We start from the raw sequence: 26840 nt of genomic DNA on the forward strand, positions 1-26840 counted from the left end.
GATGTATGATCAAAAAAGATGTAAAATGTTATATGCCTGTACTTTCATAAATGCTACAGGGATTGTACCTATCAGGAAAGGCTATCCCTCAAAAAGTTAGTGGACACAACTTCCTTGTTTTAAACTGCTGGTAAGGGAATTGGAATTTAAAGTGTCTGAATATTGGAACAGAAAAACCCTCTGTAAAGGGTGATATTTACTACTATTTTAACCTACTGGTATGTCTGAGAAAAGTGGGACAACATAAAAACAAAGGAAATCTTTAGATAGAAATACACTTTTGGAGTTTTTAAAGCAGTTTTTAGTTGCCATTGGGCTCCTGTGAAATCAGATGTCTGACCCTTAAGAGGCTAATGATTTTCCAGCCTGATGTGCATGTTTCTGAATGAGTCAATTTGGTCTCCAAGACTGGTAAGATGAAAAGGGCTTAGGAAAGTCCTGCTTGTTACTTGGACGTGGAACATGACTGTCTGTCTGTCACGATCTTGGCTTTGCAGCTGGAGAAGAAAAGTTGCTCTCTTTTTTAGAATCTCAAATTTACAGATCTTAATTGCCTGGATCTGATTCTGAGCTGAAACTTGATACTATCTGTTACTGGCAGTTTCAAGTTCAACATAAGCTGTGCTGAACTAAAGCACACATATGCTCAGTGAAGAGGACTTTGACATGAGGACTGCTGCAGGTTTCAGACACCCTGTGCAGAGCCGTAAACTGAAACCACCATGGATTCTGGCTGGACCACCTGAGTCACTTCCAGATGCCCACAGAAGAGGGTTTATTCTCTGATGGCGCCATCTGAAGTCAAGCAGAGGACTGGCTCTGTTTATCCGACACAGACACTACCTGCACTCCTAACTTGTGGTTACTGCCAAAAGCCGCCAGTGGCAAGACAGTGACCCACCCCTCACAGATGGGACTCCTGACACCCTCTCAGTGAGGTCTCACTGTGATGGACTCGTATTCAGTTTTCAACAATGGATTAATAATAACCTGACTCTACTTCCCTCACCTTCACCTCGCCATCCTTGTACATTCACCCTAATAAGGCAACTTGGTTGTGAAACACAGCCATCTCCAGAAAGCAGCAGATCTTTTCTAAGACGCTCACTAGATAAATGATCAGGACAAAAGGCATGGGAGGTGACATAAACCTACTTTAAAAATTTCTGAACACTTGGGATTTCATCCAGAACAACACCCAAACACGATACATCTTTCTAGTGAAGGGTATATAAAGTACTTTGCTGTAAAAATGTGTTTGCTCCTCTTGCAAGTGCACATGATTGGGGAAAAAAAACTGAAAAGTTTTCATTACTGAATGGGACACACTGGTTTTCCGAGAAAGAAAAAACAAAACACAGCACCTGAGAAGGCACAGGGGAGGAGGAAGACATCAATGATTTTTGTTTTTCAGCATTATTCTTCAAAGCTCTGCTGTCTTCCTGAAGGACAATTTCCGGCACTGGTTTTCCTCGCTGCTGTGAGTACCCTGAAATCAAACCTGACAGTGCTAGGAGACAGCAGGGAGCAGCCCAACTCCTACACTTCCCACACAGAGCCCTTCTAAACATCATCCACACTAGTGAGGCCAATCAGCTGGTTTCATGAATAAACAAAACTATTTGGAACTAATTTCCTTCAGGCAGTTCATCTGAAAACAAGGCCCGAACTGAATTAACACAACAGGAATGAGAACTCTAGAGCTAATGGTCCTGGGGGCCTTGTTACCGTATACTGCCTGACCAACATATGTATCGCCTGGAGCACCTGAACAACAGTAAACTCTTGGTTTCTGGGGGACCACATATGCCATTGTGGACAAGCTCTGATGATCATGACACTGCTTTAACCCTGGAAAGCTTTCAGGTGTGCTTCAACTTAGGGGCCCGGAGTTGTGCTGTGCCTGAGTTGACGCTGCAGGCCATGTAAAAAAGGTTCATATAGAAAGTGAAGGAGAGGGGCGCCTGGGTGGCTCAGATGAAGCGTCTGCCTTTGGCTCAGATCATTATCTCAGAGACCTGGGATCGAGTCCCGCATCATCAGCTGGGAGTCTGTTTCTCCCTCCCTCCTTCTGCCCCTCCCCCTGCTTGTGCACTCTCTCTCTCAAATGAATAAAATCAGAAAGAAAAGAAAAAAGAAAAGTAAAGAGAAAAGGAAGGAAGGAAGGAAGGAAGGAAGGAAGGAAGGAAGGAAGGAAGGAAGGAAGGAAAGAAGAAAACTACCTGGTTTCCTAAAATAAACTTCATGGTTGGTGGGATTTATTTTCACTAGCTAAATCTAGGACCTCTAAAAGACATAACTGAGATCGGTACCACAAATTGGCCTTGCCTTGTCCCATTGTATCCTACTAATAATGAGTTTACTTAAATGGTGAACAGTTTCCTACCCTGATATATAACTTTCTTGATAGTAAGAATGGCCCACTGTGCCTTAAATGTACAATCTATATGGTTTACATTGAACACCTGATCTGAGAATCTGAAATTTGGGTATATGCCAAGCAGAGGCTACCTATGTGACCAGTCCCCAATAAAAACGCTCATTACTGAGTCTGCAAGAGCTTCTCAGGTAGACAACGTATCACATGTTGTCAGTCCTGTTGTTGGAGAGACTGTGTCATATGTGATTCTACAAGTACTCTGGGAAGCCTGTGCCTGTTCTTCCCCAGACTTTATCCAAAGTACCTTTCCTTTTTGCTGCTTCTGCTTTGTATCCTTTTGCTGCAATAAACCACAGCTGTGTATGACAGAGTCCCCCTAGCAAATCACTGATTATAGAAGAGGACATGGACTAGTAATAACTGTAAACAGGTAAACAGTCCAGTCTAAAGTGAGCATTCCATTTGGATATAGAAATGCACCACCAAAATTTCCTTTACGTTAGCAAAAAGTTAGAGTTAATGGATTACTTACGAAAACAGATCAAACCACTGCTGTTTTGTAACAGATTCCTGGCGTAAAAGCTTCAAAACAATCGGGCGCATGAAATCCCATTTGTCTTCAAATTGAAGTGACCCTTTATTCTTAAAAACAAAAACAAAAAAAAAAGAGTTTAATTTAAATGCAGTTAAATCAAAAGTGTTTGTTATTTTTGTCTTTCAAGAGTTCACTAGAGAAATGCAAGGTTCAAAATTTAAAACAATCTGTTTTCCATAATGGAATCCCTATAAACTTCATCAGGTTTCAAGAAACCACAGTAAGACACCATAAAAAAGAAAATTAATTGTACAAACATATAAAGAATTTGGCCTTGCCCAAGGAGAAGGTCTGGTCTTTGTCCTTGACTTCTGGTAGGTAATCTCTGGGCTCTCAGAGTGTGTCTGATAAGAGACCTTTGTTTGCTTGGTAACCTTGGGTCAAACTGGATAATCTAACAAATGTGATTTAAGGAGAGAAGTGGCCATACCCACAGAGTCCTTAGGGTTGGGGCTGACCAATCCAGAAACACCACTGTAACTCTGAGAGGTGGTTTTGGGTTAACCAAAATGGAGACTGAGATTATCCACAAGCAATTAATCAGTCATGCCTACATAACGAAGCCCCAGTAAAAACTCTGGCTGGCTCAGTAAGTGGAACACGCGACTCTTGATCTCAGGGTTGTGACCCCATGGTGGGTGTAGAGATCACTCAAAAAATAAAAATTAAGCAAACTCTGGATCCTAAAGGTTGGGTGAGCTTCTCTGGCAAGCAGTACTCCATACACATGGTCACACAGTAAGGCCAAGAGAGATACACGATCTGACTACAAGCGAGAGGACGAGGAAAGCTCTGTGTTTGGAACCCTCCTACACTCTGCCCTGCATGTCTCTTTCTTTGGCAGATCTCAATCTGTATCCTTTCTCCTTAATAAGCCATATCATGATATATGAGTCTGTAAGATCTATCAGTTTTTCTAATGAATTATTGAACCTCGGGGTGGTTTTGGGAACCCTCCAAACCTGTAGCTGGTATCAGAAGCGAGGGTGGTCTTGTGTATAGAGACTGTGCCTTCTAATTTTATAGTTGCCCTAAATTCCCCACAAAAAAATACACTGAGAGTCTATATAAACTCTGAAAACGGAAAAACAAAACAACAACAAAAACCAGAAAAATACCCATCCCCTTTTTTAATACTAACAAAACCCTGACACCAAACTGGTGAGAGGAGCACAAGAAATGCAAACTCTAGACAAATTCAACAAGGACATAGGTGCAAAAATCTTAAATAAATATTAGCAAATTAAACAAGTGGTGTATTAAAAGAATGATACTTCATAATCACACATGGTTTATCCCACAAATGTGAAGTGGTCGAATATTAAAAAGAGGTCACCAATTCATTACATTACTAGAAAGAGAGAGAGAGAGAGAGGAGAGAGACCATATGTGTTCAGTCATTACTACTGTGGCCATGTGACTTGCTTTCACCAATAAATTTCCACACGAGTCATCCATTTCCTAACATGCTCATGAAAAATGTCCAAACACACCTATGGAACTCATTGTTTTTACTATATAATGTTCTTAAAGATGCTGCTCACTCGTTATCAGGGAAGCTTCTAGACTGACTACCTGGAATCTGCAAACTCCCTAAAATTAAAACCCAGAAGTGGTCTCTAAACATGTGGTCTAACAAGATCCCACACCAGAATCACCCAGTGCGGAGGTTTCACATACAAGTTTCTAAAACTTAACTCAGACCTACTGGATCAGAATCTCTTGACTTCAGAATCAGCATATTTAGCAAATTCATGATAAAAATGTTGGAGGGTCTATGACATGCAGGGCTGCATTTGAATGTGTCTGGAGTCTTGCAAGCCTAACTACCCTGCGCTCTCCTACAAATGGACCCTGAGAGCTTGTTTGGAGGTTCTAGCAGAGGAGTATAGCTACTCATATACCCTCGACAAAAGAACTGTCTTCCTCTATTGGGGAGGGTCATCCTCTTCAACCAAGTGTGCAGCTTTGGGAGGGACGTACATGGAGTGGTGAGGGAAGAAGGGGACACCTGTCTAGTCAGCCAGATCAGCCAGATCAACCCTGCTGATCAATGAGGTGACAGACATCACAGCCAGACTGTGCTCACATTTTATATCCACGAACACTGATGATCCTAAAAGTTACCGTACTGTCTTGCCCCAGGTACGTATTTTAATTACAACATTCTTTTTTTTTTTTTTTTTAAGATTTTATTTATTTAACAGAGACAGACACAGCGAGAGAGGGAACATAAGCAGGGGGATTGGGAGAGGGAGAAGCAGGCTTCCGGCTGAGCAGGGAGCCCGATATGGGGCTCAATCCCAGGACCCCGGGATCATGACCCGAGCCAAAGGCAGACGCTCAACAACTGAGCCACCCCGGTGCCCCAAAATTACAACATTCTTATTATAAGCACCCACAAGTGATATTCACTCAAAATTTTGTACTCGGATTAGCTGTGCTTCGTTTTTACCTTATAGACTTTAGTGAATCATGAAGGTAACTTTGCTCTTAAGTGTTGGCTATGGAGAAATTCAGAGTCACATTTTAATTCTATGCCATAAAATTTGTGTACTAACCTTATGACTGGCTTCACTTTTTCTACTGTTCCGAGGGAGGAGCATGCAAATAAACAAATTCAAAAGAACCACAGAAAGTTTTTTTGGCTATGACGCTGGAGAATATATCCCCTTAATCTGAGGATACTTTGTAACATCAACTAAGTCTATTTCCCTTAGCAATTTTGGCAATTCATAAAATTAAACATAGTATAAATCTTGCGATTAAAAATCAAAAAGGTACAGAGGACTGGAGTAAACAGGTGTTGGAGGTAAATTAAATACCAGTTAGACTCTGAAACCTATTAGCTATGGCAAAATAACAGGAAATACATTTTGGTTCTTCTGCTTGATGAAACATAAAAAACTAACTTCAGAAACATTTTCCCCTAATACTGAATTAAAGGAGGAATTCAATAACTGAATGTTTTCTATTAATCTTTTATAGTCAAAAAATGATGTTCAAGCAATTCTTTGGCCTATTCTCTGTTAAACTGAAAAGCATATCATTAAATCATAACTAAGCAGCAGGACACCAAATCCACTATCTACAAAACAGCATGCCTTATCAGTATATGAAGGGACCTCCAAATTATGAACCCTAATTTATGAACGTTTCCATTGGCTAACTGAAGGCTGCCTCATCTCTATCAATTTGCTACAAAGTGTCTTATGCATTCTCTCATTATTACTCAGAACAGCAGTAGGCTGAACTCACCAATTCCTAGTATATCTAGGATTATCTTGCCCACTCGCTCTTTTTCACCAAGATTTCAACATCTGCTATACCCCTGCCCCTCTATCCCTCACTCCTTTCAGTGCAACTAATGCCTTCACAGGCTTTCTTCTCAAACACACAAGCGGGCTATGAGGAGGCCAGTGGGGAGCTGGTCATGAGGGACATCTGAAGGAGCATTCCAGGCAGAGGAAGCAGCCACTGGAAAGACCCTAAGGTAGAAGCATGCTTGATGTATTCAAGGTAGAGCAGATAAAGGACAGATGAGAGAGCAGAGGAAGTGAGGGAAGCAAAAGAGGTTTGGATCTTGCAGGGCCTTGAAGGCCATTATAACCTCTATTATAGGTGAGATGAGGAACAATGAGAAGATTCTGAGGAAGCAGTGACATGACTGATTTACATCTAAAAACCTTCCTGGGGCACCTGGGTGGCTCAGATGGTTAAGTGTCTGCCTTCGGCTCAGGTCATGATCTCCAGGTCCTGGGATGGAGCCCCATGTCAGGCTCCCAGCTCAGTGGGGAGTCTGCTTCTCCCTCTACCTCTCCCCCAGCTTCTGAACTCTCTCTCTCAAGTCAATAAAGAAAACCTTGAAAAAAATTTAAAAATTTAAAAATTAAAAATTAAAATAAATAAAAAATAAAAACCTTCCTGGGGCGCCTGGGTGGCACAGCGGTTAAGCGTCTGCCTTCGGCTCAGGGCGTGATCCCGGCGTTATGGGATCGAGCCCCACATCAGGCTCCTCCGCTATGAGCCTGCTTCTTTCTCTCCCACTCCCCCTGATTGTGTTCCCTCTCTTGCTGGCTGTCTCTATCTCTGTCGAATAAATAAATATTTTTTAAAAATAAATAAATAAAATTAAATAAAATAAAAACCTTCCTGATTGCAATGTTAGAAATACATTATAAGGGGCAAGAGCAAGCTGAGTGTAAGTTTAGGAGGCAAGGTGAGAGGTGACAGGGACTTGGACCAGCATAGCAGCAACAGAAGTAGGGAGCAGTAGTTACATTTTATGTTTTAAAGGTGGCAGTAAGTAGGATTTCCCAATAGTATGCATCGGGCATGAGAGAACAGAGCAAAGCAGGACTCTAAGGCTTTTGTCTGATCTGTCAAGACCCACAATAGGAAGTCCACTCCTGGAGCCCAGCCCATGTCACAAATCTAAACCTACGTCCTCCTATACTTACGGGAAAAACCTCACTGCCAAGGAAACCTAACACCACAGTCCTCCAACTCAGCTTCAGTTAGCTTATCTTACCCTTGAGAAGAGGGCCTGCTTGCCTCATAAGGTAATCTCCAACGTCCTAACCAATCAGGCCCTGTTTCTGTGCCACCTCTTCTAACATTCTACAAAACTTGCCCTTGCCCCAAATCCTTCAGGAAGAGTACTCTCTCCACTGGCTGTTAGGCACTGTACTCCCTCAACCCATGGATCATCTTCCTTGGAATCAAGGACATCAAACTCGTTTCTTAATTGTTTTAGTTGTCATTTGACATGTCCAAGAAGTATGGCACTGCCATTAACTGGAAGGGAAAACACCGCACATGGAACAGGCTGAGAAGGAAAGCCCTGGCATTTGGTTTCAGATGGGCTACATCTGACCCATCTACTCAACAGCCCTTTGAAGATGTTGAATACAGTTTCATAAGCAACTCTACAATTAAAAGAAAGGTCTGGTCAGGAAATTAAAATATGGAAGTCACTGGAGTACAGATGGGTTTATTCTTTTTTTTTTTTTTTTAAGATTTTATTTATTTATTTGACAGAAAGACAGCCAGAGAGAGAGGGAACACAAGCAGGGCGAGTGGGAGAGGAAGAAGCAGGCTCCCAGCAGAGGAGCCTGATGTTGAGGCTTGATCCCAGGACTCCGGGATCACGCCCTGAGCCGAAGGCAGACGCTTAATCACTGAGCCACCCAGGAGCCCCTACAGATGGATTTTAAAACTTGTTACTGGACCAAGGCAGTGAACGTAAGAGAGAAGAGGACCAAGGCCCACGGCCTTAGGCATCCAACACTAAGAGGTGGGAAGAAGAATAAGAACAGGAAAGGAGACAGAAGGAGCAACCACAGAGGTGGCACAAAAATCAAGACTCTGGTATTCTGGAAACCAAGGGAATAAAGCATATCAAGAAAGGGGGGAGTGATCAAGGGCAGCTCATGCTCCTGAAAGATTATGTAGGAGGACTACTGAAATAGCAAAAGGGAAGTCAGGCTTTACATTAATCATAGAAAAGCATTTCATAGAGCGCTAAGGACAAAAGCCTGACTGGAGCGAATAAAGAGAGAAAAAGAAGGAAAAAACTGGAAAAATACAAACAACTCTTGGCACTTTTGTTGTACAAGAGCACAGAAATGGCAGGGGAGCTGATACAGGGAGAGGGAGTCAAATTTTTTTTTTACAATGGGATAAATACAGTATGTTTTTATACTGATGGGCATGTTCCAAGATATACTATTGATGATGTGGGAGAAAAGGAGGGAAACCGCTGGAGAATTTGCATTTAAATTTAATTTGCCCTGGGTAGGCAAGAGAGAGAGGGGCCTACAGTGCACAGGTGGAGGAAATGACTATACACTGAGAGGGGAAGGCAAGGCATGCACATTCAGATGTTCGGAGGAGGGGAGATGATGTAAGTGCCACTCTGCAAACTTCTCTGATTGCTTCAATTTCTCAGTGATGTAGAAAAAAGGAAAATGCCTTGGAAGATGTGGGAGGAGGTACTAGAATTCTGAGAGAAAAGATACGAAACAGCTATCTAGGAAGTAGAATAAATGACTATAATAGTGTGACTGGGCTCACTTACAGACTCTGGTCATGGATTTAAGGTGAAAATGGTACAGATGTGTCTTTTTTGTCTGCAACATTCACACAGGTGCTGGCACTAAAAGGTAGAGAGATGATTTAACCAGGGTTGCGGTTTTTGCAAGTGAAATGAGAGAGGAGCAGGGAGGTCAAAGTGTATTCAAGGGAGTGATTACAATACTGAACAAAGAATTAATGCCAGTAAAGACTGAGAGAAAGGACATCAGAATAAGAGACAGAGTTCTGCTTCCAACCACAACTGAACAACAGTAGCCAGATTTCCCCCTCCTGCCTCAACAACTAGAGCCAAAGGGCAGTACAAGACAGTACTTCCCGAGAAAACCATCGTAGGAGAGCCCTACAAATCCCCAACATACTGCCTAGAGAGTTTCCAACAGCCTGGACGCTTCACTTAGGAGCCAGAGTTTAGAGAGGCCAAGGAGACAAAAATCTGTGGCGTAGACAGAAAAAAAGAGAGCTGTACTAGAGCTATACAGAGAGGTCCCCTTGAGCCCTTGACTGAATTCTGACTTGCACATGTGTATGAGAAAACTATCAGAGACTAGGGAAAGGTCCACCAGAAAGGAGCAGACAGAACAATCAGCCAGGCTCATAAAGGGCTAAGAATAGTTTGTGTTCCTACCAGCCGGGGTAGAAATGCTCCTTAACATTAGAGAGAGTCCTCAGAAAGGCACTGCATGTATAGCGGAAACAAAGTACTCCTACCCTAAATGTTGTTGCAGACCCACTCTAACAAAACTCAAAAGCAAGCTTCAAAAAGATCACGCTGATTCCAAGTAACTTAATTGTGTCAAAGCCAAATCCAGAAATATTTACAGGATATTTGAAAAACTCAGGCCCCAAAAACATAAAACTCACAATGTCTAGCATTGAATTAAAAATTACCAAGCAGGTAAAGAAGGAAAATATAACCCATCATCAAGAGAAAAGCCCATCAACAGAAACTGCCCCGGAAATGACATGAATGATAGTTTCAGTACAGCATGATGTTAAACCAGCTATGATATACTTCACAAGTTCAAGAAAATAGAGGAAAGCATGAACATCATAGAAACATTTCTAAAAATGATTCTCGGGAAGCTATGGAACAACATCAAATGACCTAACTTACATATAACCAGAGTCTTGAGGTCAGGGGTGGAGGGGTGAGTAGATACCTGAAGAAATAAAAGCCAAAAGGTTTCCTAATTTGATAAAAATTATCAACTCACAGATCTAAGACACTAAGATACTAAGGCACTAAGGTGGTAGAATCAATGAATTAAAGGCCTCAGTGAAGCTAGATTACTGGACTAAGAACATTAAAATGAGTCAGAAAGACAGGAGGGGGTAATCAGAGTAGGATGCTTGACACTGACATTATAGAAGGGTGAAATTTAAAAAACTTCTCATTATATTTTTGTTTTTGTTTAGTCATTCCCTTACAATATTTTGTACTATTTCTTTCACTGCAAATATATGGCACTTAACTAATCTGGGGTTAGGGTCAATAAATTTTTTACATGTGATAACTGCGATACGAAAGATGATTTCCTTTTGCTCATCTCTAAATAGCTTCCTTTACATTTTGGTGGGTAATTTGAATATCCAATAACTGTAACCAAATCTGAGTTCAGCTATTTATAACTTCTATTATTTAAGTTCAGTATAATCTTCAATGTAGCTCATTCCATCAACTTTGATTGTTTTACTTTATAATATCTGACTATTAATTGTGTGTCAGGTACTGTTTTAAATATTACAAGTATTAATTCATTTAATCTTTATAACTACTCTCTGCGTTTGGTGATATTATTCTCACTTTATAGATGAAAAAAACTGTACACTATAACCTGAGATTAGGTTAGGTTATTTCCCTAAGATTATAGACAATAAGTGGCAGAGCTGGGGTTCAAATGCAAGCAGTGTATTCCGGTTAGAGCCTCCTTCTTTTCTTTTTTTTCTTTTTTAAGATTTTATTATTTTTTTAAAGTAATCTCTACACCCAACATAGGGCTTGAACTCCTGACCCCAAGGATCAAGAGTCGCACGCCCTTGTGAACGAGCCAGCCAGGTGCCCCTGTTAGAGCCTTATTCTTAACTATTCCTTGAGTGTTTCCTGAATGAGTAATGGAGGGACTTGCAACCTATGGGCAGAATACAACCCCTGACTTAATTTCATTAAAAAAAAAAAAAAAAAGGCAGGAAAAAAAAATCCATGATTATAAAAATTCACTGGTAATAATCTAAAAACCACAACGCAGAAGCACCACTACATGAAAGACATATTTATCTTTAAACATGGTGCAAAAGAGAACACTTTTCCAAAAAGCTAAACATCTTTTTCCAGTGAAATGAGAAATTTCAAACTAAACTTCCCTTTAAAACCTTTAGGTTTCTTTTATAGAGGAAAAAAATTTTTTAAACAAATTCTGATAGTGCCTAAATTTTTAGAAACGCAAACAGCTAATTTTAATGAAAAAAACAGCAACAAAACTTACAGGACTGGTGAAAGAGTCTGAACTTATTTGGGGGGCTTCATCATTCCTTTGTTTCATTTATTCATTGAACGAATATCTTGATTGCCTAATGTACTTGAAGAATTATGCAAGTCATTGGGACTTACAAATGAAAAGTCTTCAAGGAAATCACACTATAATATGGCATTTCTTAAACTGTGATTAAGGGACTCCTAGAAGGGTCCCAAGATATATTTTTGTGGCTCAAAAGTATAACAATAAATTCTTCATTTTGTTTTTGTTTTAAAAAATTAAGTAAGATATTAACACAAGTAGAGTCTGGATTATTTGTATGACCTTATAACCAAGCACTAGCCATAAAAAAAATTTGGGTAAACTGTACAATATTAAAAATAAGAACTTTTGCTCCTTAAAAGATACCATTAAGGAGGTGAAAAAGCTGCCCACAGAGTGGAAGAAATTATTTCTAATACATATATCCAAGAAAGGCTCTTATCCAAAATATGTAGAGATTACTAAAAATCAGTAAGAGAGGAAAAACAATCCAATCCAATTCCTGGCACAACACTTGAACAGACCCTCCACAAAGCCAATATCTAAATGGCCAATAACCATATGAAAAAGCACCCATCATCATTAATCATCATGGAAATACATATTAAAACCTCAATGAAATATCACTACATACAAAACGCTAAAATTGAAAAGAATGACAATACCAAGTATTAGAGAAAATTTAGAGAAACCCGAACTCTCATCCTTCCGGTGAGTGTAAACTCATACAACTGTTTTAGGAAACTACTTAGCAGTATCCACGAAAGCTAAACATATGTATGTCATGTGACACACTAACTTCACTTCTGGGTAGACTTCCAACTGAGCTGCATACATACATCTACCAAAAACCTGTACAAGAAAGCACATTGTATCTCTATTCTCAAGAGTAAAAAACTATTAACAACCCAAATGTCCATCAACAATAAGATGAATAAACTGTGAAATATTCCTAATAGTGGCATACTATACAGCAACAAAAATTTAACATGTAGTAATATAGAGGAACCTCACAGACATGTTGAGCAAAAAAGTCACAAGACTACACGAATAGAGTTCATGAACAGAGAAAGCACATCTACAGTTATTAGAAGTCAGCATAGTGATTACCCTGGGCTTGGGGGTTCCAAATTAGAGACTAGGACAGGGCAAGAGCGAGGGGGCTTTCAGGGGTACTGTTAATATTCTATTTCTAGATATGGGTGCTGATTATACAGGTATGTTTGCTTTATAAAAAATGTATCCAGCTACACATGTAGGATTTATAGGCATTTCTGCATATAGGTCACATTTCAATAAATCTTGCTTTAAAAATTGTTACTGTTAATATTCTATTTCTAGATATGGGTGCTGATTATACAGGTATGTTTGCTTTATAAAAAATGTATCCAGCTACACATGTAGGATTTATAGGCATTTCTGCATATAGGTCACATTTCAATAAATCTTGCTTTAAAAATTGTTACGCTAGTGCTGTTCATTTAAATATTACTGAGTTTTTAGTGTTGTATTTAATTGGTAACTATCTTTTAATTGTTAAAGAATTCTGAGTTTAAGGAATTTATAGCTGGTTTTACATCTATACATATTAAAAATGTTGTAATAGCTTCCTCCCTTCTTTCCTTCCTTCCTGAATAACTCAGTCTGAAAGCCAGTGTCAATGAGATTTCTCACTGTCAGAGAAAGAAGTCACATTATATGGAAAGGGAAAAGGACAGAAATGAGTTTACTGGAATTGGAAGGACTGCGGTGAACTCACTGGTGTCTACAGAATACAGAAACGAGCACAGGGTGTGTGCGTGCGCGCGCAAGCACGTAGGGGCATGTGTGTCCCAGCTCCGCCCAATGGGAGGGCCTCGGAGGAACAACACCCCAGTAGCAATTAGCATACCTAGCATCCAGATTCTGATTTCTCAATACCATACTCCATGAAAAGGTTCCTTGGAGAAAATGTTAATTCCAAGGTTGGGGCAGAGATGATCCTGGAACACCTTTTTGTGTCAGAAAGTAAGAAAGTATTTAATCTAAGCAAAATAAATGACAGTAACAGATTAAACACATTAAATAAAATTCTTTAGCTGGGGGGAAAGGTAGCCACTGGCTATTGGCATGATTACATTCGACTTCTAAATGATCACCTATAAATTCATTGAAGGAAAAATTAGAACAGTCTAACAGGAAGCCTCCACAACACTCCATACAAGCAATACATGACGAAGCCCTACACGGAGGCAAGGTGCTGCTGGTGAGATGTTCATGAAGCGTTTTGTAAGAAAAGAATTATGACTTAGCCATTTACCAACCATGTGACCTTGAATAAGTTACTTAAACTCTCTGTGCTTCAGTTTCATCTAAGTCAAATGGATTTAACAAAGTTATCTATGTGCAAGGGTTGTTACAGGATTTAATAAGACATCTAAAATGCTGAGAGACATGAATGAAATAATTAAACATGATATAAGTGCTGGCTACCTTTATTACATTAGGGACTCCTACCATAACTACTATTCCTTCTTATTCTCCTACAGTAACAGGATTTGGTGGTAGTTAGATATAGGAATGAGAGAAAGCTGAAAATGACTCAACAAAAGCAACAGTAAGGCACTAAGCTCTTAAATGACTTATCAGTCGCTCCCCCTCACTGGAACTCCCCAATATAATTCAAAATACAAAGGATATTAATTTTAGAATTTAGATTAGAGGTCCAATATAGATTAATAAATAGGTCTAAAACATTTTCTTTAAAAAAAAATCATATATAACCCCACACACACTTTTTTCTCATTTTTTTAAACGGGACTAGGGTACCTAAACATGTGTTTGTTCTTTCTACGGCACTCAGATTTCTGACTTGAGTGAGTAACTGACAGAACGCTGACCATAGAAGAAACGCCAGGGGAGGAATGCACTTGAGCTGAATGATTTGGAAGAAATGGTAGGTTGTTTGGGAGGTACAGTCCAATAAAAGCAAATGCTGAAGTTCTAACTCAACTCTTGGCCTCATTTCTTTTTTCCTGTGTTCACTGTTCCTCTTTATTTTAAATAAGATAAAAGTATACACTACTAAACTGTTCTTTACTTAATGTCTCCCCCACAAGGCTGAGGGAAAAAAAAAGCATCAGTGTGAAGTTTCTCAGAAACAAGAGGAGAGATAGGATGAAAACAGTAAGAAAAAAAAAGAAAGAAAAATAGATGAACAAAGGCTTACCTCCCTTTCCTACTCTAATCAATACAGAGAAATCAGGATCTCTTAATAGAACATGTTGGTTACTCAGAACCAATAAAATACGTTCAGCTGTATCTATAAAGTACCCCCTAATGGAATAACCAGTTCTAAAACAAATTGACGGTCAAATCCTACGATCTCTTATCTATAGCCATGGTGATTATTTCAAAGAAAAACAAGCATGCATTACGAAGAAAGCGAAGTTTAATTTTTTGTAAAATGTTTGGGGTGGGGGGATGTTATAGTGCAGTAATGAAAAATGCCATATAGATCTTTCTAGAATATGTTATTTAAAAAAGTTCTGCACACTTTCTATTGAAATTCAAGAGTGGTTTTTCAAACAATGGGTTCATCTGCAACAATTCCATTTTATTTAATCCCAAGAAAAAGGTAGGTACATAATTCCTTGTGTGCACATATAAAATGTGGTACCATGCTAAAAAATTTAGTAATGCTTGGGGCGCCTGGGTGGCACAGCGGTTAAGCGTCTGCCTTCAGCTCAGGGCGTGATCCCGGCGTTATGGGATCGAGCCCCACATCAGGCTCCTCCGCTATGAGCCTGCTTCTTTCTCTCCCACTCCCCCTGCTTGTGTTCCCTCTCTCGCTGGCTATCTGTATCTCTGTCAAATAAATAAATAAAATCTTTAAAAAAAAATTAGTAATGCTTAAACACAGGAGAGTAAACAAAAACAGAAAATTGTCCACTAGCTTGCAAAATATACTTAGAATCATTTTTAAATTACTCAATTTACAACAAAATAACACAAATACTGACCAATTGGTTTGCCCTGAAATGTCCAGAAATCCCTACATAACATATGGGACAAAACATATGGCATCAAACTGTAGAAGTAATCCTATGACAACAATTTATGATATCAAATGTTGCATTTGGGGGCGCCCGGCTGGCTCAGTCAGTGCAGCAAGCGACTCTTGATCTCAGGCTGTGAGTTCGAGCCCCATAGTGGGTATAGAGCTTACTAAAAAAAAAAAACACCCAAACCATCTTAAAACAAACAAACTTGAGGGGCGCCTGGGTGGCACAGCGGTTAAAGCGTCTGCCTTCGGCTCAGGGCGTGATCCCGGCGTTCCGGGTTCGAGCCCCACGTCAGGCTCCTCCTCTATGAGCCTGCTTCTTCCTCTCCCACTCCCCCTGCTTGTGTTCCCTCTCTCGCTGGCTGTCTCTATCTCTGTCGAATAAATAAATAAAAAATCTTAAAAAAAAAAAAAAAAAACAAACTTGCATTTGGAAAAAAACAGAAAATTTAGTTATTATTACTGTACATGTTCTTATAACATCCTTGTGATGACAAAGGAACAAGAAAAGTTAAAGGACAAGTTGAGGCAAGGCCAAAAATAATGACATGGACACAATTAGTAGCCATTACTTTTATCACCTGCACACTTTCATGCCTGTAACATTCTGACTGCATCACAGGGAGGTTGTGTGATTTAAGATGTGCATTTGTTCCCTCTGTGAAGTTCCTATCCTATTGATTATGAATTTTATCCAATGATGGCATTCTAATCACTTTACAAAAGGAATCCAATTTGTGTATTTTGTGTCTTCCGTGTAAATCATGAGGCTATTTGAATGTGTGGGTTCCTATATAGTCTATGACCCACTAGCATTCCCAGTTATGGGATTTTAAAACCACATCTGCAATCCCCATTAACCAAAAGAACCACAGAACTCCAGTATATATTTGATTCCTGGCAATTCTCACTAGGTTCCAGCCACACCACCCTTTTAAACGTGTTCCTCAAGTAAGCCAAGCTCACCACAGCACCTCGAGAGCTTTGCCTAGAATAGAATGCATATCAGTCAGGTCTAGCGTCAATGTCACCCCCCAGAGGCCTTCCTAAACCAACCTAAGAAGACCGCCTTTACCCCATTCCTCTCTGCAGATCTGAAGCCAAGGGCTTAAGCATATAGATTTAATTTGGCTTTGAGATTGAAATTCTTAATTTAGACTAAAAGGACTTTTTTTCTAAAAAAACAGAAAGCTAGGAGACGGGGTTGAAATGTCCTCAAGTGGCAGGGAAGGAAAATTCAACAGAACGTAGTTGAAAGCAGTATTGAGGGGAAAAAGATAAAATTATTTTGTTGTATATAAGTAAAATAGTGCCCCCATCTTCTGAACACTCTTGATTATACTGTTTCCATCATAGCTCTCGTTTCTACAAAAACTACCCAATGTGTTACTTCTTTGGTGTCAGCATTTACAAGTATGAATATAAGCCCCAAAGACCAGGGACCTTGTCTGTCATATCCACTACTCTACCACACTTAGACTAGTATCCAGCACAGAATAAATGCCTACATATTTGTAGAATGAACAAACCCCATTACAAAGATCACACATCCAGGGCATCACCTGTACTACATGTCTTATGACCAATGTTCTAACCCGCGCCGTCACCTGGTCACTTGTGTAGAGTCCATCAGGCACCAACTCACTCTACACCTCCTACACCGAGGCACAAGTCAGAAGGCTTTCTGGGACACAACTAGGTTCACCAGGACACCTAGCAAAACATCCAATAAGAAACACCTGTCTTTGTCTATCTCTCCTCCACCCTTCTTTTCCGCCCCCGAGATGGATGTCTAGTGTCCTCCTGATACCCTCCTGCAGTCTAAAATTTCCCTTTTCTAACCCACTGATAAACGACTGATGTCTCAAAGTCTATCCTAAACTGTCACTTCCTGTCAGAGCATTAATACACATCACTGCCAGATTATTAATTGCTCATTTATTTTCACAGAACATGAACAATGCTCACATCAACATTTATCACAGACTTATAGTAACTAATTTAGTCCACCAACATACATAACCCTGAGTTCCTTTTCTCCCTAGGCCATGCAGAAGGTAACCATGTCTAAGATGGGACACTGGAGGGAGGGCAGGTGGCTCGAAGGATCATGTGCCTCTCACATGCCCATTTGGAAGGGCAATTCCCCTCAACTCAATGAAAAGTGACAAGGTAGCTTCTAAATAAGGCTCTCACTTATGTTCAAATAGAAATTAAAAAGAACCACTCAGTTGTGTATCTTAACCATTTACTGACAACATTCACATCTCGGTAATCACATCCATAGTTCTTTGCCAAGCATGTTCCTGACTTAATGCCTTTATGCTGGCCGCTCCTGTTCCCTCTACCTGGAAATCTCCGAAATATGTACATGGCATGTGCCCTTGCTTCACTCAGGTCTCACGTCCAATGTCACCTCCTCAGAGGCCTTCCCCTATCAACCCATCAAAAATAACATTGATCCCTCTCTACCCTTACCCTAATTGTTTTTTTTCATAGCATATCTGACCTATTTATTTGCTTATATGTTTTTTTGCCTCTCCCCAACAGAAAAATATACGTGGGCAGGAATTTGCCTAAATCACCAGGTGGAATTAGAAAATGCTGAATACTTGTTCAATGAATTGAACTTGTTCAATGAATTTCCAGAGACTTACTGACTCCCTGTTAAGGTTCCAACGAACACGGTGTCCCCGGCACAAATGCCCCTCATTCATGACCACCCTACGAGTCAAGATTTTGAATACACATAAAATAAAAGTAATGCTAAGTAATAGGTTTTATGTGGAAGAGCCAAGAATAAATTGAGGGCTTGACAAGATCTCCGCTCACATATTTTTCAAATATTCCTCATCATCTACAGGACTTTATTTCAAACTCCTTTGCCTTGTATTGAAGACCTTTCACAGCCCAGGACTTTCCCTCATCCTCTTGTCTCCTCGCGTTTCCCCTATTCTGGGCCACTGGGCTCCGACAATTTCAAGGAACACCATTCACTAGCATGCAACACAGCAGGCAGTCCTGCTTCCAGCACAGCTGAACCAATCTCCTCTCCATTCCCACCAAATTTTACCCTAATCACCACCTACAAAAAGTCTACCCTGTCTTCAAAATCCAACTCCAATGCTTGATCAATCCGCCAGAAATGATCTCCTCAGTCTGTGAAGGACCACACAGTGTTAACACTCCTTACGTTCTTGCCTTAGAAAAAATCATTAGTGCCTTTTAATCTCCTGTAGTATATGTGAATTCCCAAAGAGGACAGATGTTTTACACATCATTGTATCATTCATGGTGCCTAGTACATATGTGTCTAATGAATCATTTTAATAATGAATTTCCATTTTCTTTCCTCTCAAAAAATAAAAAAGTTTCCACTGGGAACAGTAGCGTGCCTATTTCAGTTTCAAGTTTGGATTCTCTAATGGATTGGTTTTTATACTTCTCCCCTCTTCTCTCCCCCTCTCTCTAGATCTAATTACAAGGGAACAGAATCAGAAATTCCTCCTTTTGGGGCGCCTGGGTGGCACAGCGGTTGGGCGTCTGCCTTCGGCTCAGGGCGTGATCCCGGCGTTGTGGGATCGAGCCCCACATCAGGCTCCTCCGCTGGGAGCCTGCTTCTTTCTCTCCCACTCCCCCTGCTTGTGTTCTCTCTCTCGCTGGCTGTCTCTAACCTGTCAAATAAATAAATAAAATCTTTAAGGAAAAAAAAAAAAGAAATTCCTCCTTTTAACCAATCAACACTCATTTAATGAGTATCTACAATGCACAGATACTGCACTAGACTTCTCTTTTGAAGCAACTATTACTCACTCACGGAGCACCTACCATGAGTGATCACCACACTTGATGGTTAAGGCATCAAAAGATCAATAAAATGAAGACCCCGCAATAATGGAGCTTACAATCCTGAAAGGGAGTTAGATATGCAAATAGACTATGCAACTAATATATAAGGCATAAAGCAAATGCTAAAAGAATGTGATGCGGTGCTCTGGCTGTGCACACAGGCAACAGGTTCAAATGAGAGCACTAAGAAGGGAGGAATCTGGGCTGGATCTTACTGACTAAACAGATTTTAAGAGGCCAGTACTGAGATAATGGTACCAGTGAACCAACAAGAAACCAGCCAGGTAGAAGTAGGGGTGTGTGAGAGAGAAAAACGGGGAGAAGGGGACAGAGAGGAAAGAGAGCAGGAGGGGGCAGGGGAGGCAGACAGAGAGATATTAGGGAGAAGACCCAACTGGAAAGATATCAAAGAATTTGAACCACCAAAGGTATCTGAGCAGGAAAGTGATATGGTCAGAACTGTGTTTTGGTCCAGAGCTCAGATCAGAGTTAAGAGATAAAAATAGTGAAATCATGGGAGTTAGGACTGCCCCAGAAACAGAAGTACAAAGATAGAATAGGGCCGAAGATTAACTTCTGAGAAATAATCACACTGGGGAGGACAGGAGGGAGGTCAGTGAAAAACACCGGTGATTTGAGAGAGAGGACACTACAGAGAGAATCTCATAAAAATCAAAAGGGAAGCAGAGATAGTCATCAATAATATCGGAGAAAAATCTCATTTGGCAATTAGGAAGTTGCCACTGCTCTCAAAACTAGCAGCTTCGCTTTAACTAGGTGGGGGTAAGGGGAGTAGAGTCACGGTAAGTTAAGCAAGAAGGTGAAGAACTATAAAGGCAGCAAGTGGGGGCTGCCTTTCAAACAACCTGGGGAATGAATGGCAAGAGGAAAAAGGGTCGAAGTTTTATATGAGGAGATACATGAACTTTTTTACTCCATGGAAGCCAGAATAAGGGGACTGAAACAAAATAACAGGGAATGTGCTGCCAGGTCCTGCAGGCGAAATGAAGGCTGAAGAACAAGCCAGGAAGCAACACAGCAGGTGCCTTGAAAAAGAGAATATAGGGAAACTGGATGAATGTGTGGTACTGACCACAGTGAAGGGCACTCGAAATACCTACATACAGTAATATGCTAAGAATTAAATGGGGTTGAGACTCAGTGAAATAAGATTTAAACAACTGCTATTTGGGATAGGATACTCAACTAGAAATGAAGAAAACAGCACTCAGGGCCTAGATACTGCCAAAGCAAAGGAACCAGAATTATATGTTAAAAAAACAAACTTAAAGTAGTAATACTAAAAGGTTTGGGGAGATATAATCCCCCCCCCAGTAACTGGTAACTGTTCATGACAAAATATACAACACAAATCTTTGTATATTAGATTTCCAAAATCTAGTCATAGTCCACTTGCTTTAAATAGACAATACAATCATTATTATATCAAATTCCAATATTAAAAATGTAGGTGGTTTTTACTGCTTTGCCCTCTGACTTGTACGTTTCCTATCAAAGCTCTGAATCTTGTTATCTTTCGTAACATATTAGCTATCCCTCCAAACTGTCATCCAGAAACTCAATAAACTTAACTCCACCCAAGTTACTGGCAAATAGGAAGAAAACTTATTTTTTCAGCAGGACACTACAGACCTACTTCAGGGTTGATGATTCATCACTTCAGGTACAGCTGTTTATGATCATGAATCCAGTTCTAACTGTATTCTCATCTAGCCCACGCTTCTCCATTTTGACCACAGGACATGATAATTCTGTCAAATATACTCTGGTGAAACCTAATTGCACAATGTCTAAGGCATTTCTCTTATGAACCGGTCTATTAGTCCTGTCAAAAAAGCAAACAAGGCTAATCTGACCACATCCCACTCAGCTCTATCTTTACTCAAGGTACCACCACACCTGAATTTAAGTGATCCTATGAATTATGTTACGGGTCTACCCTGGCAGGGTCTCACTACATTTCTCCAAAATGACAAACTTTTCACTTTTTAATTAGCTGCTTCTTTAAGTATTAACATGAGACAACCCCCCTCCCTACTCCCAATACAGAAAGAAAAAAGAAAAAAAGAAAAAGATTTTTCTGGCCAACTTGAACATGTAAACTTTCGGAGATACAGATAGAAGAATCAAATGTCTATGTATAATGCCCATTATATGATGTTAGTTTTATGTATTTAAAATCACATACTACATAAAATAACATTCAGAAATTATTTCTCCCCCTTTCGACACTTCATAAAACAATTTGAAAAATTTTCAGTGTATCTTTGGCATCTGTCTTCATGTTCACTAGAGTGAATGAGTCCTTCACCTGTTTTTTCAAAGCATTATCACCTTCCTTTATTTTATAAAAGTTGTCTGAGTTACAGAACTTTTTGAATCCTTGTGAACTTTTTAACCTAAGTCCTAAATGCCCACTTTCTATATATTGAAGCAGTTTTTTCCTTCTATAGCTGTGTATTGGATGCACAGATTCATAATCTCTACAAAGTAAGCACTCACTGGTATTTACTCAAGCAGCTTCAGACGAGCACCTTCTCCTCCTTTGTGAGGCTTCCTAGGGAGTGGAATAAAGTGACTTGCTCTTCTCTAAGAGAGAATTCTTGGGGGAGTAAGACCTTGCTTTACATCCAAAGTAATCAAGTCCTTGCTTATGTAAACATGTGGGAAGCACTAGCAGGAGTCTTCAGAAGGTAAACAAGTTTTCTTTCTGAATCTATTAGAACTTTGCTATCCTGTTCTAAGAGAGTAGGTTGGCTTACTCCATTCCCATGAATTCGTTTTCTCAGAGAAAGTAGCAGTAGTCACTCTGGTTATTTGCATGCATCGGGCACTAATTCAGTGCCAGTCACTGCTTTAGGCATTTTACATACGTTGACTCGATCTTAACAATGCTCCTACGAGATAGATGCTATTGATAACGCCGTATTATTGATAAGGACACCTGGGCATGGAGAAGTTAAGAAACTTGCCCAAAGTGACATAGCTTCTAAGTGGCAGACTGAGTTTCGTTCTAGGCCCCTCCCCCTTTTAAAAGAAGATATACTGCCTCTTAAATTAGTAAAATTTGGTCTGCATTTCATAAGACAGTCCCATCTGTTAGGCAGTTAGTACTGGTGGTGTAAAGAAGACATAAGTGAGGTTCCAGCATATTTCAACGTATTTTCCATTATTTTCTATTATGCATGTGCCATGTGTTCCTCATTCTCCTCCCAGCTTTCTGAGGGCAGGGAATACGCCCCTCTGGGCCTGCATCTCCCTTGCCATCCCACAGATCCAAAACTAACTTTAACCCTTGTCTTGGATCCGGTAACTTTGCGGAGCGCTTCCTCGGCACTCAGCGGACTGTGTGCTGCACCGGGGCTGCGGAGCAGTTTCCCAAGGAAAAACATGAAAAATGGGAACTCAGGAATGGGAGGACAGGAGCAAAGGTGCAGCGAGCAGAAGAGGGAGGGCGCGAGCGGGGTGGAAGGCACCGCTTGCTGTCTGACCCGGAATTTCGTGCACACAAGAGGAGGCCAACAGAGATTAAGAAGGCGAGGGTCAGCCGGGCCGTTGAGACCGACTGGGCAGCATTCTCTCGGATTTCCCGTTCATGCGTCTTGGACTCTCGCCGCACCGGAGACCCCCAGGGTACCGCGGCACGCGGGGCCGGCGCACAGCACCACCACGCGCCCGCCGCCCCGGCCCACAGCGGCTCCCCCGCCAGCCGCGCTCGCCGCCTGCCCTCGGCCGGGCCCTGCACACCCCGGGCCGGCCGGCGGGCGGACAGCCGGAGCCTCCCGACCCCAAGGCCACAGACCAGCGTTCCGGTCCCCGGCGGCCGCCTCCCCGGCCTCCCCCGAGGCGGACAACCCCCAAGCACTCCCACACTTGGCCGCCGAACCCGAACCGGGCCTCTCCCGAGGCGCCAGAGCCGGCGGGCGCGAAGTCCAAGCCGGGCTGGACGGAGGGTCTTACCTTTAACAGATTCGACGTCGCCATGTTCCTGCAACTTCGCCTCTCGCGAGACGGCGCGAGATTTCGTGCCGCTCCGGGCCAGGCCACAGGCGGAGGCCCGGCTTCCCAGCAGGGCCGAGCAGCCCGCCGGCCTGCACCGGGGGTGTGCTGGGCGCCGCGGAGGCGTGCCGACAGCGCTGACCTCGTCCCAGGCACCTGGAGCTTCCTCGCTCTTTCCGCCTACATGGTCACCGGCGTTTCCCCACACCAGAGAGCTCATGCACACGCTCGGGCAGTCGGCAGCGGCGAACGGGGAGGAGATAGCGGGAGCCGACCTGAATTGGAAGAGGAAGCATCGATTCCGCGAGCCTCCCCAGTCTTTCGGATTAGCCTTTGTGGTTGCACCCGCGGAGGCCACCCGCAACGAATTTAGCTCGGCTTAGGCCCGGGAGCTCAGGTTCCGCGGCCGCATCACGTGACGCGGCGGGCGGGGGCGCGCTCGGGAGCGAGCGTGGGAGCCGGGAAGCCTTGGTGGGTCGGGAGACTGCGGAGAGGGCGGCAGCGCGCCCTCTGCTGGCGGGACTGGATATATTCCCTGGTCCCCACCACCACCTCCGCCCCAAATCCGGGGACTGGGTGTGCTGGGGAGCGCCGCGATCCCGAAGGAGACGCTTGTGACAGCTCGGCTTGGGTCCGGCAGCTCAGTCAGTAAGAACTGGCACATCGAAGGCGTCCAATAAATGTTTGTTGAATGACTGCATGAATCAGTGGAGGCGCAAAAGTGTTAACTATTAATATTTCCAGCCCAGAGTACCTAGCGCCAAAATAATCCATGCAAGGTTGTTCAGGCAATGAATATTAATCTTGGATTTCCTGAAGGCACATGATCCTAGAAGGTACTCACCGTAAACCCCCAAGCTTTAGCCCTTCAGGCCACTAACCACTGGCCCGGGGAAGAGAATCTAACACAGTAGAAATGACGGTGTACCTGGTATTATACGATGCATGTGTACAAACCATATCCGTTCCTACATTCATTATATTTTTTTAAAGATTTTATTTGAGAGAGAGAGAGGGAAGGTCAGAGGAATAGGAGACTCCCCCTGCTCAGGGACTCCATCCCAGGACCCCAGTATCGTGAACTGAGCCAAAGGCAGATGCTTAACCAACTGAGCTACCCAGGTGCCCTATATTCATATTTTAGGGGGGAAAAATCATAAGATCTCTGGAGGAAAATGCAGCCCGGAAGGGGCATGAAGTTTGCACTTTGCAAAGAGTGACCCCAGCAGGCGTCACCGTCACCATCACCCCGTCACCATCACCGAGAAGATGGCATTTGAGCAAAGACGTGAAGGAGATGGGGGGCGAGGCCAGGCTGTGTGTAGAGGGCATTCCAGCCAGGGGGAAGCCCGGGTGGCAGGTTGCCCAGAGAGTGGGAAGATCAGTGAGAAGGTTGGTGTGTGGACAGCAGAGAGGGGAAGGAGAGCCTAAGATCATTCAGGGCCTTGTGGACCACTGTGATTAAGGACGGGCTCTGATTCTGGGGGAGGTGGGCAATCACTGTGAGCTTCTGAACAGAGACGCAGCATGACCAAATTCCCGCCTCCACATGCTCCCTCTACTGTGTAAATAGTAAACAAGCAGAAGGGTAATGTAGGGAGCTTCCCTAATGTCTCCTTAAATTGATTCAACAACCATGCCACCTAGGCGTCCCCACTTTACAAATGCTTTATTAGAGCGATCTAGGCACGATTAAACAGTAACTGGGTGACAGACCAAGGAGTCAGAGCCACTGTGCCTGGGATGTCCTGGCCAAGTGTTAGCAGAGGGCTGACCCTCCATTATCGGAGGTTATCTGTCTTGCAGGGTGATCTGGCCAACGTCACTCAACTGGGTCAGAGAAAAGGCCTCGTCCAGGACAAACTTGATGTAATTACAGTTCCCTTTTCCAGGGAAACTGGATTTTCTCTTCAACCCCAGGCCAACTCCACTGCTTAATTTAAGGTGTAAATTGATTACATTATCGTCAACCTGATGTATCTTTAAAAAAGTTGACAAATTGATAAAGTAATTGCATTGATTAATGGCTAACGCTGCTTAAGAATCCAATTAAGTATTTCATACTTGTTTGAGCGCCTATTATGTACTAGGTGCTGGAAATATAGGATTAAATGAGGCAGAGAACCCCCGTGCCATCTTGAAGCTTATCGTCTCATAAAGGAGCTGGATATTAAGTGTAGTTACACAAATTAAATGTTACTTAGTTGAGGGCATCTGGCTGGCTCAGTCAGTGGAGCCTGCAATTCTTGATCTTGGGGTTGTGAGTTCGAGCCCCACTTTGGGTGTAGAGGTTACTTAATAAAATCTTTTAAAAAATTGCTTAATTGCGGTTGTGATAAATAGTGCAAAGGAAAAACACTGTGCAATTCAGAGCATATGGTAGGGAGGGACACTAATACCCTAACTGCCACCATTCCCATGTCCACAGCATGGACCCTATGATTGCTCTTCAAAACTCAGCTGCAGGGTCGCCTGGGTTGCTCAGTCGTTAAGCGTCTGCCTTCGGCTCAGGGCGTGATCCCGGCGTTATGGGATCGAGCCCTACATCAGGCTCCTCCACTGGGAGCCTGCCTCTTCCTCTCCCACTCCCCCGGCTTGTGTTCCCTCTCTCGCTGGCTGTCTCTCTCTGTCAGATAAATAAATAAAATCTTTAGGAAAAAAAAAACAAAACTCAGCTGCAAACATCCCACTGACTAACAGGATATTTCATCCCCCCTCACTTGTCGTGGCAACACTTCTACAAGTTGTCCCCAGCTTCCCGTGAACTCTCCTTACCATGGGCTCCTTGGAAGTCATTGGAAGTAACAACACTTCCTTGTTGCCTAGCATTCCCCATTTTCACTGTCTTCCCCTTCCTATTTTGATTTGATGGCCCATCATTAGAGAAATGTTTAAATATTTTAAATGCTTAAATATTGCATTTATTTTAAAATAGAGATCACAAGCACGTGGTACAAAATTCAGAATGTGCTAAAAGGAACACAGCTAAAAGCAAGCCTCCTTCCTGGAGTCATGTTCTAGACTGTGGTAGAGATTTGGGTTATTCAGGTGTATGTATTTGTCAAAACTTAGCTGTGTGCTCTTAAGGTTTTTGCATCACATTCAAAAGAAAAAAATAGTAAATGGTTTGAAATTTGGTTAATGGTATTCATGCTGAAGACTTTAGGAGTAAGTGAGGTCATGTTTACAGTTTACTTTGAAATGTTTTCAAAATAACATGGTTTGGGGCACCTGGGTGGCTCAGCCTGTGAAGCGACTGCCTTCAGCTCAGGTCATGATCCCAGGGTCCTGGGATCAAACCCCACATTGGGCTCCTTGCTCAGTGGAGAGTGTGCTTCTCCC

General features: G+C 42.1%; 1 protein-coding gene across 2 annotated transcripts in view; it reads right to left on the reverse strand.

Annotated features, from left to right (window-relative positions):
* The window catches only part of CUL5 (cullin 5), an 87791-nt gene extending 63858 nt beyond the window's left edge, over positions 1-23933 (reverse strand). Inside the window, exons 1-2 of one of the 2 annotated variants that reach the window (XM_045797708.2) lie at positions 23460-23933; positions 2913-3022 (exon numbers count right to left, since the gene is read on the reverse strand). In XM_045797708.2, the coding sequence (XP_045653664.1) occupies positions 2913-3022; positions 23460-23483 (134 nt within the window). In that variant the 5' untranslated portion in view covers positions 23484-23933. Of the gene's footprint in view, positions 1-2912; positions 3029-23459 lie in introns of those variants that run through there. The other variant, XM_087868472.1, reaches the window with a different exon arrangement.
* Positions 23934-26840: the final 2907 nt, after the last annotated feature.

The sequence above is a fragment of the Ursus americanus genome, chromosome 16 (genome assembly GCF_024610735.1).
Source record: "Ursus americanus isolate L20-20 chromosome 16, mUrsAme1.1.p, whole genome shotgun sequence".
Classification (NCBI taxonomy): domain Eukaryota; kingdom Metazoa; phylum Chordata; class Mammalia; order Carnivora; family Ursidae; genus Ursus; species Ursus americanus.